Source organism: Herpailurus yagouaroundi, unplaced genomic scaffold (genome assembly GCF_014898765.1).
Source record: "Herpailurus yagouaroundi ecotype Mexico unplaced genomic scaffold, PumYag 140, whole genome shotgun sequence".
In the NCBI taxonomy this organism is placed as follows: Eukaryota; Metazoa; Chordata; class Mammalia; order Carnivora; family Felidae; genus Herpailurus; species Herpailurus yagouaroundi.
The window spans coordinates 52,676,120-52,690,988 of NW_024412395.1; the positions used below are offsets into that span (position 1 = coordinate 52,676,120).

Genomic DNA, 14,869 nt, shown 5'->3' on the forward strand with positions numbered 1-14,869 from the left:
TGGAGCTTCAGATTCTGTGTCTCCCTCTATCTCTCTGCCCCTTTCCCGCTCACACTCTGTCTCTGTCCCTCTCTCAAAAATAAATAAACATAAAAAAAAAAAAACTAAACAGGACAATAAAATATTAGATGAAATTGGTAAGATCTTTTGAAATCTATCTCTAAAAAAGGCACTGGTCCAGACTGTTTTGTATCTTTGACTTTCTAGGAACGGATACTTTAAACTTTTCTAGCACACTGGGAGAAAACAAACTCCTCTTAGATGTGGAGCCACTGTGTACTACGTCTTGACATCTAAGATGGCGGCCCCGATGATAAACACCTTTACTAACATCCAACAGCAAACACCAGCTTACAGTGTGAAATATTGAAGACATTTCCATTATATTCATAAGACATTGGTGCTTGCTACCTTTGTCATTCAAATTTATTTTAGAGGTTTTAGCTACAAGATAATGAAAAAATCTGTGTAAGTAATAGAGAATTTGTGACTTTTTTTCAGTTTGCAAAAACAAATACATAGAATGTATGTCTAGTAACCCAGAGATGGTTAGAGTAATGAGTATTTGGGAAGGTGCGTGGATCTAAGATAGCCATGCAGGGGCACCTGGGTGGCTCAGTCGGTTAAGCATCCAACTTCGGCTCAGGTCATGATCCGACAGTTTGTGGGTTCGAACCCCACATCAGGCTCTGTGCTGACAGCTCGGAGCCTGGAGCCTGCTTTGGATTCTACTCTCCCTCTTTCTCTGCCCCTCCCCCCCTCAAAAATAAATAAACAGTTAAAAATACTAAAAAAAAAAGAAGATAGCCATGCATAATTCAATAACTTTTGCGTAAACTAGAAATAACCACTTAGAATAAGAAGTAGAATTCATTTATAATGTGAATATAAAATTATAAAATATGTAGGAATAAATTGAACAATGAAAGTATAAAATCTATATGTAGAATATGTAAAATACTATAAAATTTTATTGAAAAACAGAAAACATGGTATAATTAGAGAGATACCATGTTACTAAAAGAGAACAATTAATATAGAAATATCTTTCCCTCTTCAACTGTATTTATGTATAATATAATTCTCATTTTAAGCCCAATAGTAGTTTTAAACTTGCAGAGCAAATATCCAAGGATAATCAAACAAATGTTGAAAAAAAGGTGAAGGGAGACCTGCCTTCAAAACAAGCTATTAATACAAGAGTAAACAAAATATAGTCATGGAAAGAACAGAGAGGACAGAAACAGTCCAAGTAGTACACGATTTTTTTTCTTCGGCACTTTGCTATTTCAATTTAGTGGAGAAAGAATGCTTATTTAATAAATGTTACCATCATAATTTGTTATCCATTTGGAAGAGACCAAACAAGCGAAAGGACTCTGTATATAACACAAAGGAAAAAAGATTCCTAAAAACCCATGAGAAGAGAAAAAGACAATTAAGAAGCAAATAATCTATATAATCTGAAGTTGGGGAGTCCACAGGTTGACAAGAAATCCAGAAGTCATAAAGGAAAAAGAAGACATATTTGATTATATAAAAAATTTTTTAAAGTATATGGAGGGGGGCACCTGGGTGGCTCAGTTAGTTAAGCGTCCAACTCTTGATTTCGGCTCAGGTAATGATCTCACTATTTGTGAGATCGAGCCCCACATCTGGCTCTGTGCTGACAGCGTGGAGCCTGCTTGGGATTCTCTCTCTCCCTCTGTCTCTGCCCCTCCCCTGCTCATCCTCTCTCTCTCTCTCAAAATAAATAAGTAAGCATTAAAAAAAGAAAAAAAATTAATAACAAATTATGTGGGGCAAAACATACCAAAGTCAACAGAAACTGCACAAAGGGATATGGGGATAGTCATGTCATATATTAAGGCTTAATGTGTTTAATATGTAATATAAAAAAACGCCTAAAAATTAATGACAAAAAGGCAACCTCACAGAAAAATAAACAGAAGATTTGAACAGGCAGGTCACAGAAGAAACACTTAAATCACCAATCAACATATAAAATGTCCAACCTCACTAAGAAGCTAGGGAAATAGAAAATAAAACAACAATAAAATGTCATTTTCCCCCACAAGACTAACAGGACAACAATGGTGATGTTCCTTGCTGCCAAGGGTGTGAGTGGTCAAAGGTGCTCTCCACTTTTGCTTTTCCACTAGTGACAGGAAAATGCGTTGTCACCAAATTTTAGGGAAGTAGTGTGTTAATATCTACTAAATTAAAAAATATATATATATGCTTACCCTTTAACCTAGCAATCCCACATTTGGAGAGAGTGGAAATAAAATACTGTAACGTAAAGAACTCTAAAAAGGATTTTTTTTTTAATATTTATTTTTGAGAGAGAAAGGGAGTGAGAGAGAGAGGGAGAGAGCCTGATCAGGGGACGGGCAGAGAGAGAGGGAGACACAGACTTCAAAGCAGGCTCCGGGCTCTGAGCTGTCAGCACAGAGCCCGATGCGGGGCTGGAACTGAGATCATGACCTGAGCTGAATTTGGATGTCCAACCAACTGAGCTACCCAGCTGCCCCTAAAAAGGATTTTTAGCGCAACATTGTTGATGCAAGCAGGAAACCAGAAGCCACTAAATATCCATCAAGAGGGAATGGTTAAATAATTTTTGGTAAATCCATGGTGGATATCATACAGCCATTACAAGGAATGTAGCCATGTCTACTGACCAAGAGTGAAATCATGATATATTCTTCAGTATAAAAAATACTGGAGAATAAGTAATATGTTTAGTAAAACGTCATTGAAAATAAAAAAGGAAAGAGAAAAAAAGCATGTATGTGTTTATGTGTAAAGAAAGGTATGGGAGAGTACACCAACCCACTGCCACATTGTGGGAGTGGGTGGGATTGGTTTGGGGGCTTATTAAATTTTTAAATGTGTCTTGTTTGACTTGCTTGAACCTGTGGCTCTTTTGTTTCAAATACAAGTAAATCTTATGTTATATGCAAAGCATATATACATAATTTTTAAAACCAAACAAGCAGACAGGTGTCCCCTCACCACAGATTGTGAATACTCACGTTGTGCTTGGTGCCTGTGGTTGTTCAGGAACCAGGTGAACAGTTTCTTATCAGGAAAAGTTGACAACATTCCAACTTTATTCCTTTGCTGCATAAAAGCTATTTTCAAGTTACTTGCATTGCTTCTCCATACAAGTGACAGAACAGATCACCCAGATGTGCTCAGGGAGAAATTAAGTGAAAGCACATTTCCTTACCCAGTGGAAAGAAATGAATTCTAGGCTTTTGGTAGGAGCTAAGCTCCCTACTTATTATGATTTACAGAGATTCCTGCCTCTGTATTCTTAGTTGCAAAAATTCATGAGCCACAAAAATATGCTTTGACAGAGACATACTTCTGTCAGAATTCTTAAGCTAAAAAAGGGAGGGGTGCCTGGGTGGCTCAGTCTAGCGACTCTTCCTTTCAGCTCAGGTCATGATCCCAAAGGTTGTGGGATCGAGCCCCGAGTCAGGCTCCGAGCAGAGCGCGGAGCCTGCTTAAGATTGTCTCTCTCTCCCTCTGCCCCTCTCTCACGCTCGTGCTCTCTCTCTAACGTAAAATAAAATAAATTAAAAATTTTTTAAAGTAAAAAGGGGAAGCAGTTTCTCTTTCTGAATCAAGACGAATTCTAGATCCTTGGAGCTGCCGCTTGTGGTTGGAGAACAGAGAGTTTCCACTTTCCTGGAGCGGGTGCAGGCGCTGGCTTGCTGCTGGCTTATGCGGTCACAACTGCCTGCACTTCAGTCTCCAAGTTTAACCGCGTGCAGACCATTCACCCCAGTTTGTGAAGTCAGTTTGTGCTCCCCTCCCCTTCAAAGAACAATTCAAGAAGCAGTCCTACCAGAGTGCGAAGAGCGTGGGAGAGAATGTCAGGTTCATATCTTCTTACCTTAGCACTGTTGGGGTTTGGCTTAGCTCCTTTGTTTAAAGTCAGGATTTACCTGCCAAGGGAAGCTAGTGTCCGGGTGCGTTCAGTAAATAGAGTAAGGAGGGAAGGACGGAGGTAAGCAACAAAGAATACAACCAAAAAAGGCTGAAAGGTCTTCTTTCTTCCTCATGTTTACCTATGGGTTGTAAAGCATTTCAAGTGTAGAATTCTTTTCTGCTTGTGAAATCTAGCCTCTGGGGCATTTAAAAAAAAAATAACAAACTATCTGGGGCTCAAAGTGTGCTCTTCACTGGGCTGTTTTCTCTGTATGTCTGACTTCTGCTTCCCTCAGTCTGTTGTCAGGACAGGATTGCTGAGAACCTTGACCCTACCCCTAAAAGTAGAGAGCCCACCTTTCCCGAGTCCACAGATTAAACTCAGTAAACTCAGTGTTTGGGTCCGCTTGTGTCTTAGGTGTTCTCTTGAAGAGGCACTTTTACAGGGGGTTGGACCGACCCGGATCACCTACTCCCCTCCCACCCCTCCCCACCCCCAAACCCCAGCCCTGAAAACAGAATCACAGCAATGATTCCCCTGCAAAGCAGAGATCCTTTATTTACTCTTTTGAAGAGGAAATTAAGCTGAAATTTCTTTGTGACATTCTTCCACCAAATTTTGCTGACACATATTTTCTTATTCTTTCATTTCATCTCTCTGAGGTATTCCTTCTCTCTGCTTCCGAGGCATTCTCTTAGAGTAGTTCTCAAAATCTAGTCCAGAGAACTCTGAAGCGGGGAGTGGGGAGTGGTAACCAAGATTTTCAGGTGGTTCTTTCTGTTCAAAGCTCTTTTCATAATACTAAGATGGTATTTATCTTTGTGTCAGTTTCTCAAAAGTGTTACATGGCCTTTTCCAGAGACTACATTATATGTGGTATCACATAAGCCTGAATGTGGAGACAAATAGAGGAACCCAATTATCTACTACTGAATCAGAACTTAAAGTGATTTGCAAATATGTAAAACATGCCACTTGGCATGTTTTTTGTTTCACATAATATAGTTATTTTTCCTAAGACATGCTATTTATGTAAATATGTAGTGAATTTATTATCATTGTTAAATGAATAAATATTTTTAGAAGTTTCAGGTTTAATTTCTAATATGGTAGATATCAGTAGATGTATAATATAATAAAAGCTCTTTGGGGTTCTCAATATTGTATGTATTTAGAAGTAATGAATCATGATAAAATTAACTCTTAGGATTCCACTATCCAACCTAATTTAGAAAACATAGAACCCCACCCACTTCTACTTCAATCCCATATCTGTCTAACTACCCCAACTTCTAATGGTAACCATTCTCTGGAAGTTTTTCTGTCATTCCCTGTTTTTCTTTACAATTTTTCTACATACTGTGAATCCCCAAACAATATGTTGTTTAGTTTTGCTTTCTTAATAAATTTTGAAAAACACAGTATCATAATATAAGTATTCTATTGCAACTTTTTTTTCATTCTGATTCAACTATCTTGATTCCTTAGCTATAGTTTATTCATTTTTACTTTTGTATTCCATTGTTTAAATATACCATGAATTTACTTATCCAATCTCTTGCTATTAGACATTTGGGCTATTTTTAGTTTTCTGCTATAAACAATACTATATTGAACATTCATATACATATCTCCTGGCCCTCATATGCAAAGATTACTCTGGGCGTATACTTAGGAGTGGAATTATACTCAGACGAAAAAAGAAATGCCAAACTGTTTTCCACATTGGTTGATCCCAGTGTGTTCCTGCCAGCAGCATATAAGAGTACCCATAAGGCACATCCTTGCCAACATGCATCGTCTTCAAACTTTTAATTATTGCCAAACTAGTGGGTATAAAATGATGTCTTCTTGTGGTTTTAATGTTTATTTCACTGATCACTCATGTTTCCTTTCTAAGAAAGAGAAATATCTTTTGTCCACTTGAAAAATGAGGGTGTTTTTTTTTCTTTTCCTTGAAGATTTGTAGGAGTTCTGTGTCAGATTCCTTTTCATTTATATGTATTGTTTATATCTTCCAGTTTGAAGCTTAAATTTTCTCTTTTGTTAGTATTTGTTGATAAACAGAAATTCTTCATTTTAATGAAACAAATTAATCATCTTTCCCTTTAAGGCTATTATTTTTTATTTCATTTTGGAAACTTGTTTGGAAATCTTTCCCTCCCCTGAGGGCCAAACAAACTATATTCTTAGGTTCTGCCTCGGAACTGTTGGATCAGAAACTCTGGGTGAGGGGCCCAGAAATATGTGTTCACAGGCCTTCCAGGTGGTTCAGAAGCATGTGGTTTGAGATCAATTAACCTAGGAGAAAAGCTTTTCTTCTGTAATCTGTTAATGTAGTCAGTTACATCAGTAGATTTTTCTAATATTAAACTTAGGTGAATTAAAAACATTTTAAATTGTCTCAAGATTCTCTTTTGCTCTCTGAAATATTCGAATTCTTACCTTTCGTTGTTTTACTTGTGTGCTAACTAACTAGGCTTCTCAGAAAGGTCATTTCACAGCTTCGTGACTTTTGTTTAGCAGGAGGAAATCTGATCCCTGGCTATCTTCTTGCTCAGATCCAGAGAGCAAGTAGTGTTTAAGAACACACAACATGTAGGGGCGCCTGGGTGGCGCAGTCGGTTAAGCGTCCGACTTCAGCCAGGTCACGATCTTGCGGTTCCTGAGTTCGAGCCCTGCGTCAGGCTCTGGGCTGACGGCTCGGAGCCTGTTTCCGATTCTGTGTCTCCCTCTCTCTCTCTGCCCCTCCCCCGTTCATGCTCTGTCTCTCTCTGTCCCAAAAATAAATAAACGTTGAAGAAAAAAAAAAAAGAACACAGGACATGCAATCAGGGAGACCTCAGTTTGAATCAGGTTCATCCATTTGTAGCTTGTGACCTTAAGATGAATTATTGAACTTTTCTGAACTTAGTTTGCTCACCCGTAAATTAAGGCTTTTGATACATCCTTCACAACATCATGCTCAAAGCCAACCAAATAATGCATGGAAATGCTCAGCCTAGGGCTTAGTGTACTAGAATTACACAAGTCAGCCATTGTATAAGTCTTATGGAAGGCTCCTTTATGACCTGTAGATGGAATTTTTTATATCTATTCTAGATCGTAGGCACCTTTATGGTTGAGAGCATACATTTTATATCAATGAAATTTTGTTCATCAATCCACCCATTTATTCAACAGAGCCAAATGCCCATTGTGTATGAGATTCCTCGCCAGGCTGTGGGGGATGCATTGTTCCATAAGAAAAGCATGGGTCCAAAGAGACATGCTCTCTGCCCTCATGTAGTTTACAAGACAGGTCTTTGAGTATTTGGTAGACAAGGTGGGTATGGAGCATTCTGGGAGAGCTCTCATATGGTATGGGGGGTAAAGGAAGTCAGACCAAAACCTGAACTCATGAGGTTGGTGGTGAAAGGGGAGAGAGTATTCTAGGTGAATAGAAGAGTAGGTGGGTGCAGTTTTCTTTGAGAAGCAAGAAGGAGGTCAGGCATCCTGGAGTGGATTATGGAAGATGAATTGGAGGTTGGGCAGAAGTAAATATAGATAGACTAGCTGCAAGGTGTTTACAGAGGTTCAGATGAGAAATGATGCTGGCCTGGAGGTGTAGCAGTAGCAGTGAGCAAAATGGATGGTTTCTAAAGATATTTCAAAAGTGGAATTAATGAGATTTGGAAAGTTAACCGTAAAGGGATGAGAGTCGCTTGCAAGCATGAGCAAGTGGGGGGATGAGAAAGGGAACATTAGAGGAGGAAGAGAGGGTTTGAGGAGTGTCAGATGCTACAAGAAGCGAGGAGAATATGGTCGGAAAACCGTCCTTTGGATTTAGTGACCTGGAAGTTACTGATGACACTAGAGAGCCGTTTTCTTAAAGGGGAGAATCCAGATTTCAGTGGATTGAGGAAGGAGTGGAAGGTAAGAAAATAGTTCAGTCAAGAGGTTTGGGTAAGGGAAGGAGAGGGTGGTAACTGGACAGGGATAGGAGTCAAGGCGTGTGTTTAGTTGAGGGTTTTTTGTTTCTTTGCTTCTTTTCATTGTGAGAAGCTTGGGCATGTTAAAATGCTCCCTGGATGGCACCAGTAGAGAAGGAGAGGTTGTGAATAGTGGAGTGAATCTATAGCTGTGCCTTCAGGAAGCAGGTTGCAGAGCACAGCTGGAAGCTCGAACACCAACTCTATTGTAATTGAAGAAAGGAAGGAATTGTTGGCTTGGCTTTTTTGGTTTGTTTGAAGTTCAGCAGCAGAAAAGTGGAGCTCTGTTTTTCCCATGAGATGGTACTAAAATCGTCTGCTAATAGTGAGGAGGCACACAGGACAGCCACTAGTTTGAGGAAGAGAGAACATGGAGGACCAGTTGATAAATCAGACAATAGTAGAAGGATTGTTGAGCAGTGTTGAAGTGCTCATAACTGTGAGCATCATAACCATGAATTTATAGTGCCGCTGGTCTCCTTGGCTGTGTGACTTAACTCTAGTAGTACCTAGCAGAGCAGAGGTAGTCCTGAAGATGGCTAAGCCAGTGTTGGAATGTTGCCAGGTAGATTTGATGCAAGACAGTGCAGCAAGGAGATGTAGAATATTGACAGAGGAATTTAGTGTTCATTTGTGTGTCCTCTCTATAAAAAACTGTGGACATATTCTAGTTGGTGCTGATTAGATGTTTTAATCCCTGGAAGAAACATGCTTTTACACTTGAAGAATGCAACTTGGAAATGACCTAATACAGAGCTTCTCAAAGTGTGGCCTCTAGAACAGCATCATTAGCGTCACCAGGGAAATCAGAAATACGGATTCTTAGGTTCTATTCCAGACCTACTGAATCAGAAATTCGAGGGATGGGGCCCAGCAATATGTACTTTAAATGAAGGAATGATTGAGTATAGGAAATAGCAGGAAAATGAAGAGGATTTCCATATATTAATCTGTAAATCACTTGATTGCTCATTAAATCCACCTCTATAGTTAAAAAAAGAAAAAGGAAATCATACCTAATACAAAAGCTAGATAGGCAGATATTTCCTGGTTTCATTAATGGTTTGCAAATAAAAGCTTTTGTTGGGTCTCGAAGTTCACACATATCTTTTTTTAAAAAGTCTTGTTTCATAAAAGGAGATAAGACTGGCATAGTAAAATACATTTGTTAGTGAGCAAATAATAATCATTAATAATTGAGAAAGCCCAGATACTTAACACAGGAACTGTAAAAGTAAAATTTTATTGTTTATTTCCAGTTATAAAAGTAATATACATTAATTTTAACATTTATAAAAATGTTAAAAAACATTTAACATTTCTGTATTTATAAAATACAGAACAAAGAAAAAACAAAACTCATTGGTAATGCCATAATCTAGAGGTATCATTACACTTTGGCTTACTTCCTTTGGGCTTTAATTGTGCCTATGAACATTTAAGGGAAGTTCAATTGCCTAGGGTCCTCTAAGCAAATTTCTGGCACCCCAACTACTTAGCTCATTGAGCCCTACAAGAGGCACACGTGATAAATCCTGAAAGAAATGAGAGAAAACGGAGTATCAGGAATGAAGTCAAGAGAGCAGAAATATGGGAAATGCATATTTCTATGGACAAGTCACAGAAAAGATGTGGTATGAGTACATAGAAGTATATATGTGCTAAATCCTTGGTGGCCATTTACCTGAGCCCTGTTTCCATATAGAAATCACAATCTGTACATCGGGATGCTTGCCCTTTGATACTAATAGAATCACTAAACTTCACTGAAGGAGAATTAGCAACATTCTCAACCACCAAAGGGGACCCTCTGAACCATTTCTCATACATCCAGGCATTTGTGGCATTAGGTGGACAATAAAATATGCAAACTAGCCTATTGAATGCATTTTTTTTTTACTTTTTTTTCAACGTTTATTTATTTTTGGGACAGAGAGAGACAGAGCATGAACGGGGGAGGGGCAGAGAGAGAGGGAGACACAGAATCGGAAACAGGCTCCAGGCTCTGAGCCATCAGCCCAGAGCCCAACGCGGGGCTCGAACTCACGGACCGTGAGATCGTGACCTGGTTGAAGTTGGACGCTTAACCGACTGCGCCACCCAGGCGCCCCGAATGCATTTTTTTAAAAATCAACTTCCATTCATTACCATTTCCCAGAAACTGATTCTAAATATATTTTAGGGTCTCAGACCCATTCTGCCTTCAATCTTCTGGTGTCCCCCATTAGTCCTTTGATCCCATTCAGGAAAGATGAACAGTGATGTTGTGTTTCTCCCTATTCTCCCTTCTTCTCATCATTGTTTTGTTGGGGGCGGGGGACGGGGAGGGTAGATCCAAAGTAGGTACCTGAAAAAAATGCCCTTTAAATTCAGTAGCTCAGCAGTCACTAAGAAATCTTTATTCTCTTGAGGAGAAGAGGATAGGTAAGGGGTAGGAGTTGTGGGGCCACAAAACAAATGGAAAGTGTCACTAGACTTCAATTACTTAGGAATCTTGCTATCCTCTGCAGAGAAGCATCCCACTAGGGATTTAATTATCAAGGAAACGGCAATAACCTCTCTGTTTTTCCTCATAAAACAAAATTGTAAACTTCTTAACATGTAACTTTTTTTTTAAGTTTACTTATTTATTTTGAGAGAGAGAGAGAGAGCAGGACAGGAGCAGAGAGAGAGGGAGAGAGAATCCCAAGCAGGCTCCATGCTGTCAGTACAGAGCCCGACGTGGGGCTCAAACTCATGAACCATGAGATCATGACCTGAGCTGAAATCAAGAGTTGGACACTTAACTGACTGAGCCACCCAGGTGCCCCTCAGTGCTCACTTTTGTGTAGGCTTTAGGTAACTGGATTCAGGTTTATCTAGAATCTTGTACATATAGGACTAGAGTCACTGTCAGCACAGAGCCCTATGTGGGGCTCAAACTCACGAACGACAAGATAGTGACCTAGCCAAAGTCAGATGCTTTACCAACTGAGCCACCCAGGCACCCTAACACACAATGTTTTTGATTGAACTGTCTAAATGTGTCCTATCATATATGGTTTTAGGGACTTGAAAATCTTTTATTTCCTTTTCTACTTGGCAACCTTAAGGAAATAGATAAAAACAAACAAGAAGTTCACTGAAGCTTTGTTAATGATCGAAAAAAACTAGAAACAGGAACATCCATAGATAGAAAACTGAGTAAATTATGTTACATCCTTAAAATAGAACATTAGCCATTAAAAAGAATAAACCAGATGCACATATGTTGATATGAAAAGATCTCCAAGATATATTATTAAAAATTTTTAAATGTTTATTTATTTTTGAGACAGAGCACGTGCAGGGGAGGGGCAGAGAGAGAGAGATAGGGAGACACAGAATCGAAGCAGGCTCCAGGCTCTGAGCTGTCAGCACAGAGCCCAACGCAGGGCTTGAACTCACAAACTGTGAGATCATGACCTGAGCTGAAGTCGGACGCTTAACCGACTGAGCCACCCAAGCGCCCCATCTCCAAGATATATTATTAAGGGAAAAAAAGCAATATGCAGATGCAAAAGAAATACGTATAGTAAGATACCATTTATACTTTAAAAATTCTCTTTCTCTCTCTCCACACACACACACACACACACACACACACACACACATGCTTGCATAGGCATAGAAATTTTCTGGAAGGATACTTGAGAAAGTGGTAATAGGTGTTGCCTTTGAGTAGTGGAACTGGAGTGGGGGAAATTTTCATCTTATGCCCTTGGTTCTGTATGAAGGTTTTCTCATTTTACGTACAATTGCTTTTATAATAATACTTTTAAAATTGGTTAACTCTTAAAATTAAATGATAACCTTTGTACTTGTTGATGTTTAGCTTCTCCTAGGTGTTTCCATCTTTCTGCTTCCTTGGGCTCCACTTTCTCTCCGAGCACTTGTCATGCCCATACACGTTTACTCCGGACTGCTCATCTTTGGAACAGTGATCGCAACGGTACTTATGGGAGTGACTGAGAAATTGTTCTTTGCCCTGTAAGTTACATAGTTTTACTAATTGTAATATTTAAGCTATAAAATGTTAAATACTTACCCACTGGGGGAAAATGTAACAAAATTTTTTTTTTCAACGTTTATTTATTTTGGGACAGAGAGAGACAGAGCATGAACGGGGGAGGGGCAGAGAGAGAGGGAGACACAGAATCGGAAACAGGCTCCAGGCTCTGAACCATCAGCCCAGAGCCCGACGCGGGGCTCGAACTCACGGACCGCGAGATCGTGACCTGGCTGAAGTCGGACGCTTAACCGACTGCGCCACCCAGGCGCCCCCAAAATTTTTAATATTAAAAATAGAAAATTTAAAAATTTATTTTTAACAAATGTATTATACATGTAGTATAGCATTAATAATGCTTGGAAGAAGGACCAAAAAGTTCAAAAAACTGTACCACTCCTACAACTATTGAGGTTACACGTGCCCTCTTAATCTTTTTGATGTGCATATCTTTATATTAATTGTAATTATAGTGTATATACATTTTGTATCATCCATTTTTCAATTTTTAAGTGCTACTGGTGTTCCAGGTGCTACATTATTTTCATACTTACAATTTTTAACGTCATACTATTTCATTGAGTTATTTTAGCATAACTTAAATTTCTCTTTAATATCAAACTTTAAGGGAATTTACATAGAAGCTCTACCAGTGGGTATTTTTTTAAATTCAAGACTGTTTGGCACGCTGCTGCATCACCCTATTTGTAATTGGACATACTCTCTCTTTCTTGTAGGAATAGTTCTGGGTACAGTACATCTCCACCAGAAGGTGTTTTCACAAATACCCTGGGCCTTCTGATTGTGGTATTTGGGGCCCTCATTTTTTGGATAGTCACCAGACCACAATGGCAGCGTCCTAAGGAACCAAATTCGATCTTTCTTCAGCCAAATGGAGGTGCTCAAGAGGGAGTGGAAGGCTCAGCAATAAACTTTAGCAACGTGGACAAACCAGATTCAGAATTAAACAATGAAGCGGCAGCAAGGAAAAGAAACTTCATCGTTGACGAGGCTGGTCAGAGATCCACCATGTAAAGGGTTGTAGAGATGTGGCCATATCACTTCACTTTTACAAACTAGCTCTACAGTTTATCGCTTCTTCTCTCTAGCCCCAAGGTGATTGGGCCACAGAGTCAATATTTATTTTAATCATAAAGTAGGATTCCTTGGAAGAGTTTGTATTGATTGAGGCCTATGAACTTACCTGAATTGGAAAGGAGATGATCGTGTAAATAATAGCAGATATAAATTGTGGTTATGTTACCTCTTTCTTGTTGAGGACCAAAACATTTAGCACAGTGCCTTGCATAAAACAGTCGACCAAAATGTGTCTCTCAAAAACAAACAAAGAAACAAACAAAAAAATAACAATGTGTCCCTCGGTTGGTAAATTTCATCAGCTGGTGGATCTCTGGCCTCTTGTCATTTCCTGTTAATTCTGGGAGTCCAGTTCTAACACTTTAGAATTCGATCTGGGGCAGGGTTTATGCTGCACAGATAATGTGAGCAGAGTACAGAAAAAAATTTAGGAAACTAACTGGTTCCCTTTTCTCAGCGCTCTCTCCCCAACTAGTTTGAGCTCAGATTGGCCCTAGAGACCCGAGTTATATTAGAGCATTTTGAGGCAATGACTGAGCCAAATGTAGCTAAAGAGATCTTCTCTTGTCAGACCTAGAAGTTTTTCTAAAATTCCACTTCATCCCAAAGCTCTCCCTGGGGTTTGGCGTATTTTATAACCCCAGATTCCAAACCAAATTAGAATGGAATATGCCTGAAAGCTTATGTAGCATAAACTGCTCTACAAACCTCAAAGAGCATTTTTTCCCGACTTTCCTTTTTCATTTTAGAAAGTACTTACGTGGCACATACTACCTGCCAGACACTATTCTAAGCACTTTATAAATATTGACTTGTTCAATCCTTAAAGTTTTCTTGGTAGGTACTATTATTTTCTCCATTTTACATATGGGAGATCTGAAGCTCAGAATGGCTAGTGACTTGCCCCAAGGTCACACAGCTCATCAACGGTAGAACTGAGATTCGTCACTTGGCCATCTGACTCCTTCGTCCATGACCCTAACCACTTCTCTATGCTGTATCTTCTATTATATGCTAGTTTGTACACTGCTGGAGTGCAGTGGGGTTGTTAAAGTTTAACTTCTGGCTCTCTTGACCAAGGCAGATTCGTCAAATAACCAAGGAAAGAGGCCCACCCTAACCCTGGAAATAGATCATGGCACCCTGATGCAGCCAACAAGCCAAGGCCTACCTCAATGCCTCTTTGATCTTAAAATTGTGTCTTGGTGACAAAGAAAGATTTGGGCAAGAATATATGTAACTTTCAAGATGAATCAATTACAAGTTTTTTTCTTCAGGATCTTACCTGCTGTATAGCTTTGTTTGGGGATAGGAGAGACTCACCTCGTGGTCTGCCCTTCCCGGTGGCAAGAGCTAAGGTCCTTCCTGATTTTGGTGGAATTTTAGGTGATATCTAGAGCTTTGAGTTCTTGGTAGTGAGTTGAGAGACTCAGAGGTGACATCTTTCATGCATGGAGATCTCTGTCTTGACTCTAGCTGACTTGAATTAAGACCTAGAGTAGTGCCTTTGCTGAAAGGATGCTTTTCATTTTGGGATTGATTTTTGGTTTCCCTGCAGTTTTAAAGTGGGGCATTTTTTTTAAGTAGGCTCCCTGCCCATTTCATGGAGCCCAGTGTGGGGCTTGAACTCACAACCCTGAGATCAAGACCTGAGCTGAGATCAAGGGTCAGACACTTAACCAACTGAGCCACGCAGACACCCCTACACCAAACACACTTAACTTTTTTGGTGCTTCATAAAGTTCCTTTTAAGTTAAGTGGTAGTTACCTCCATAGACTGAATATGAGCTTCTCTCCATCATGTTCCTTAAGCTTCATGCCTAACCATTC

At 39.4% G+C, this 14,869-nt stretch overlaps 1 protein-coding gene across 1 annotated transcript in view; it reads left to right on the forward strand.

Annotated features, from left to right (window-relative positions):
- Window positions 1-13,448, forward strand: part of CYBRD1 (cytochrome b reductase 1) — a 32,728-nt gene extending 19,280 nt beyond the window's left edge. Inside the window, exons 3-4 of the mRNA XM_040475372.1 lie at window positions 11,768-11,922; window positions 12,679-13,448. Coding sequence (XP_040331306.1) covers window positions 11,768-11,922; window positions 12,679-12,976 — 453 coding nt within the window. The 3' untranslated portion in view covers window positions 12,977-13,448. The remainder of the gene's footprint in view (window positions 1-11,767; window positions 11,923-12,678) is intronic.
- The last annotated feature ends 1,421 nt before the right edge of the window (window positions 13,449-14,869 follow it).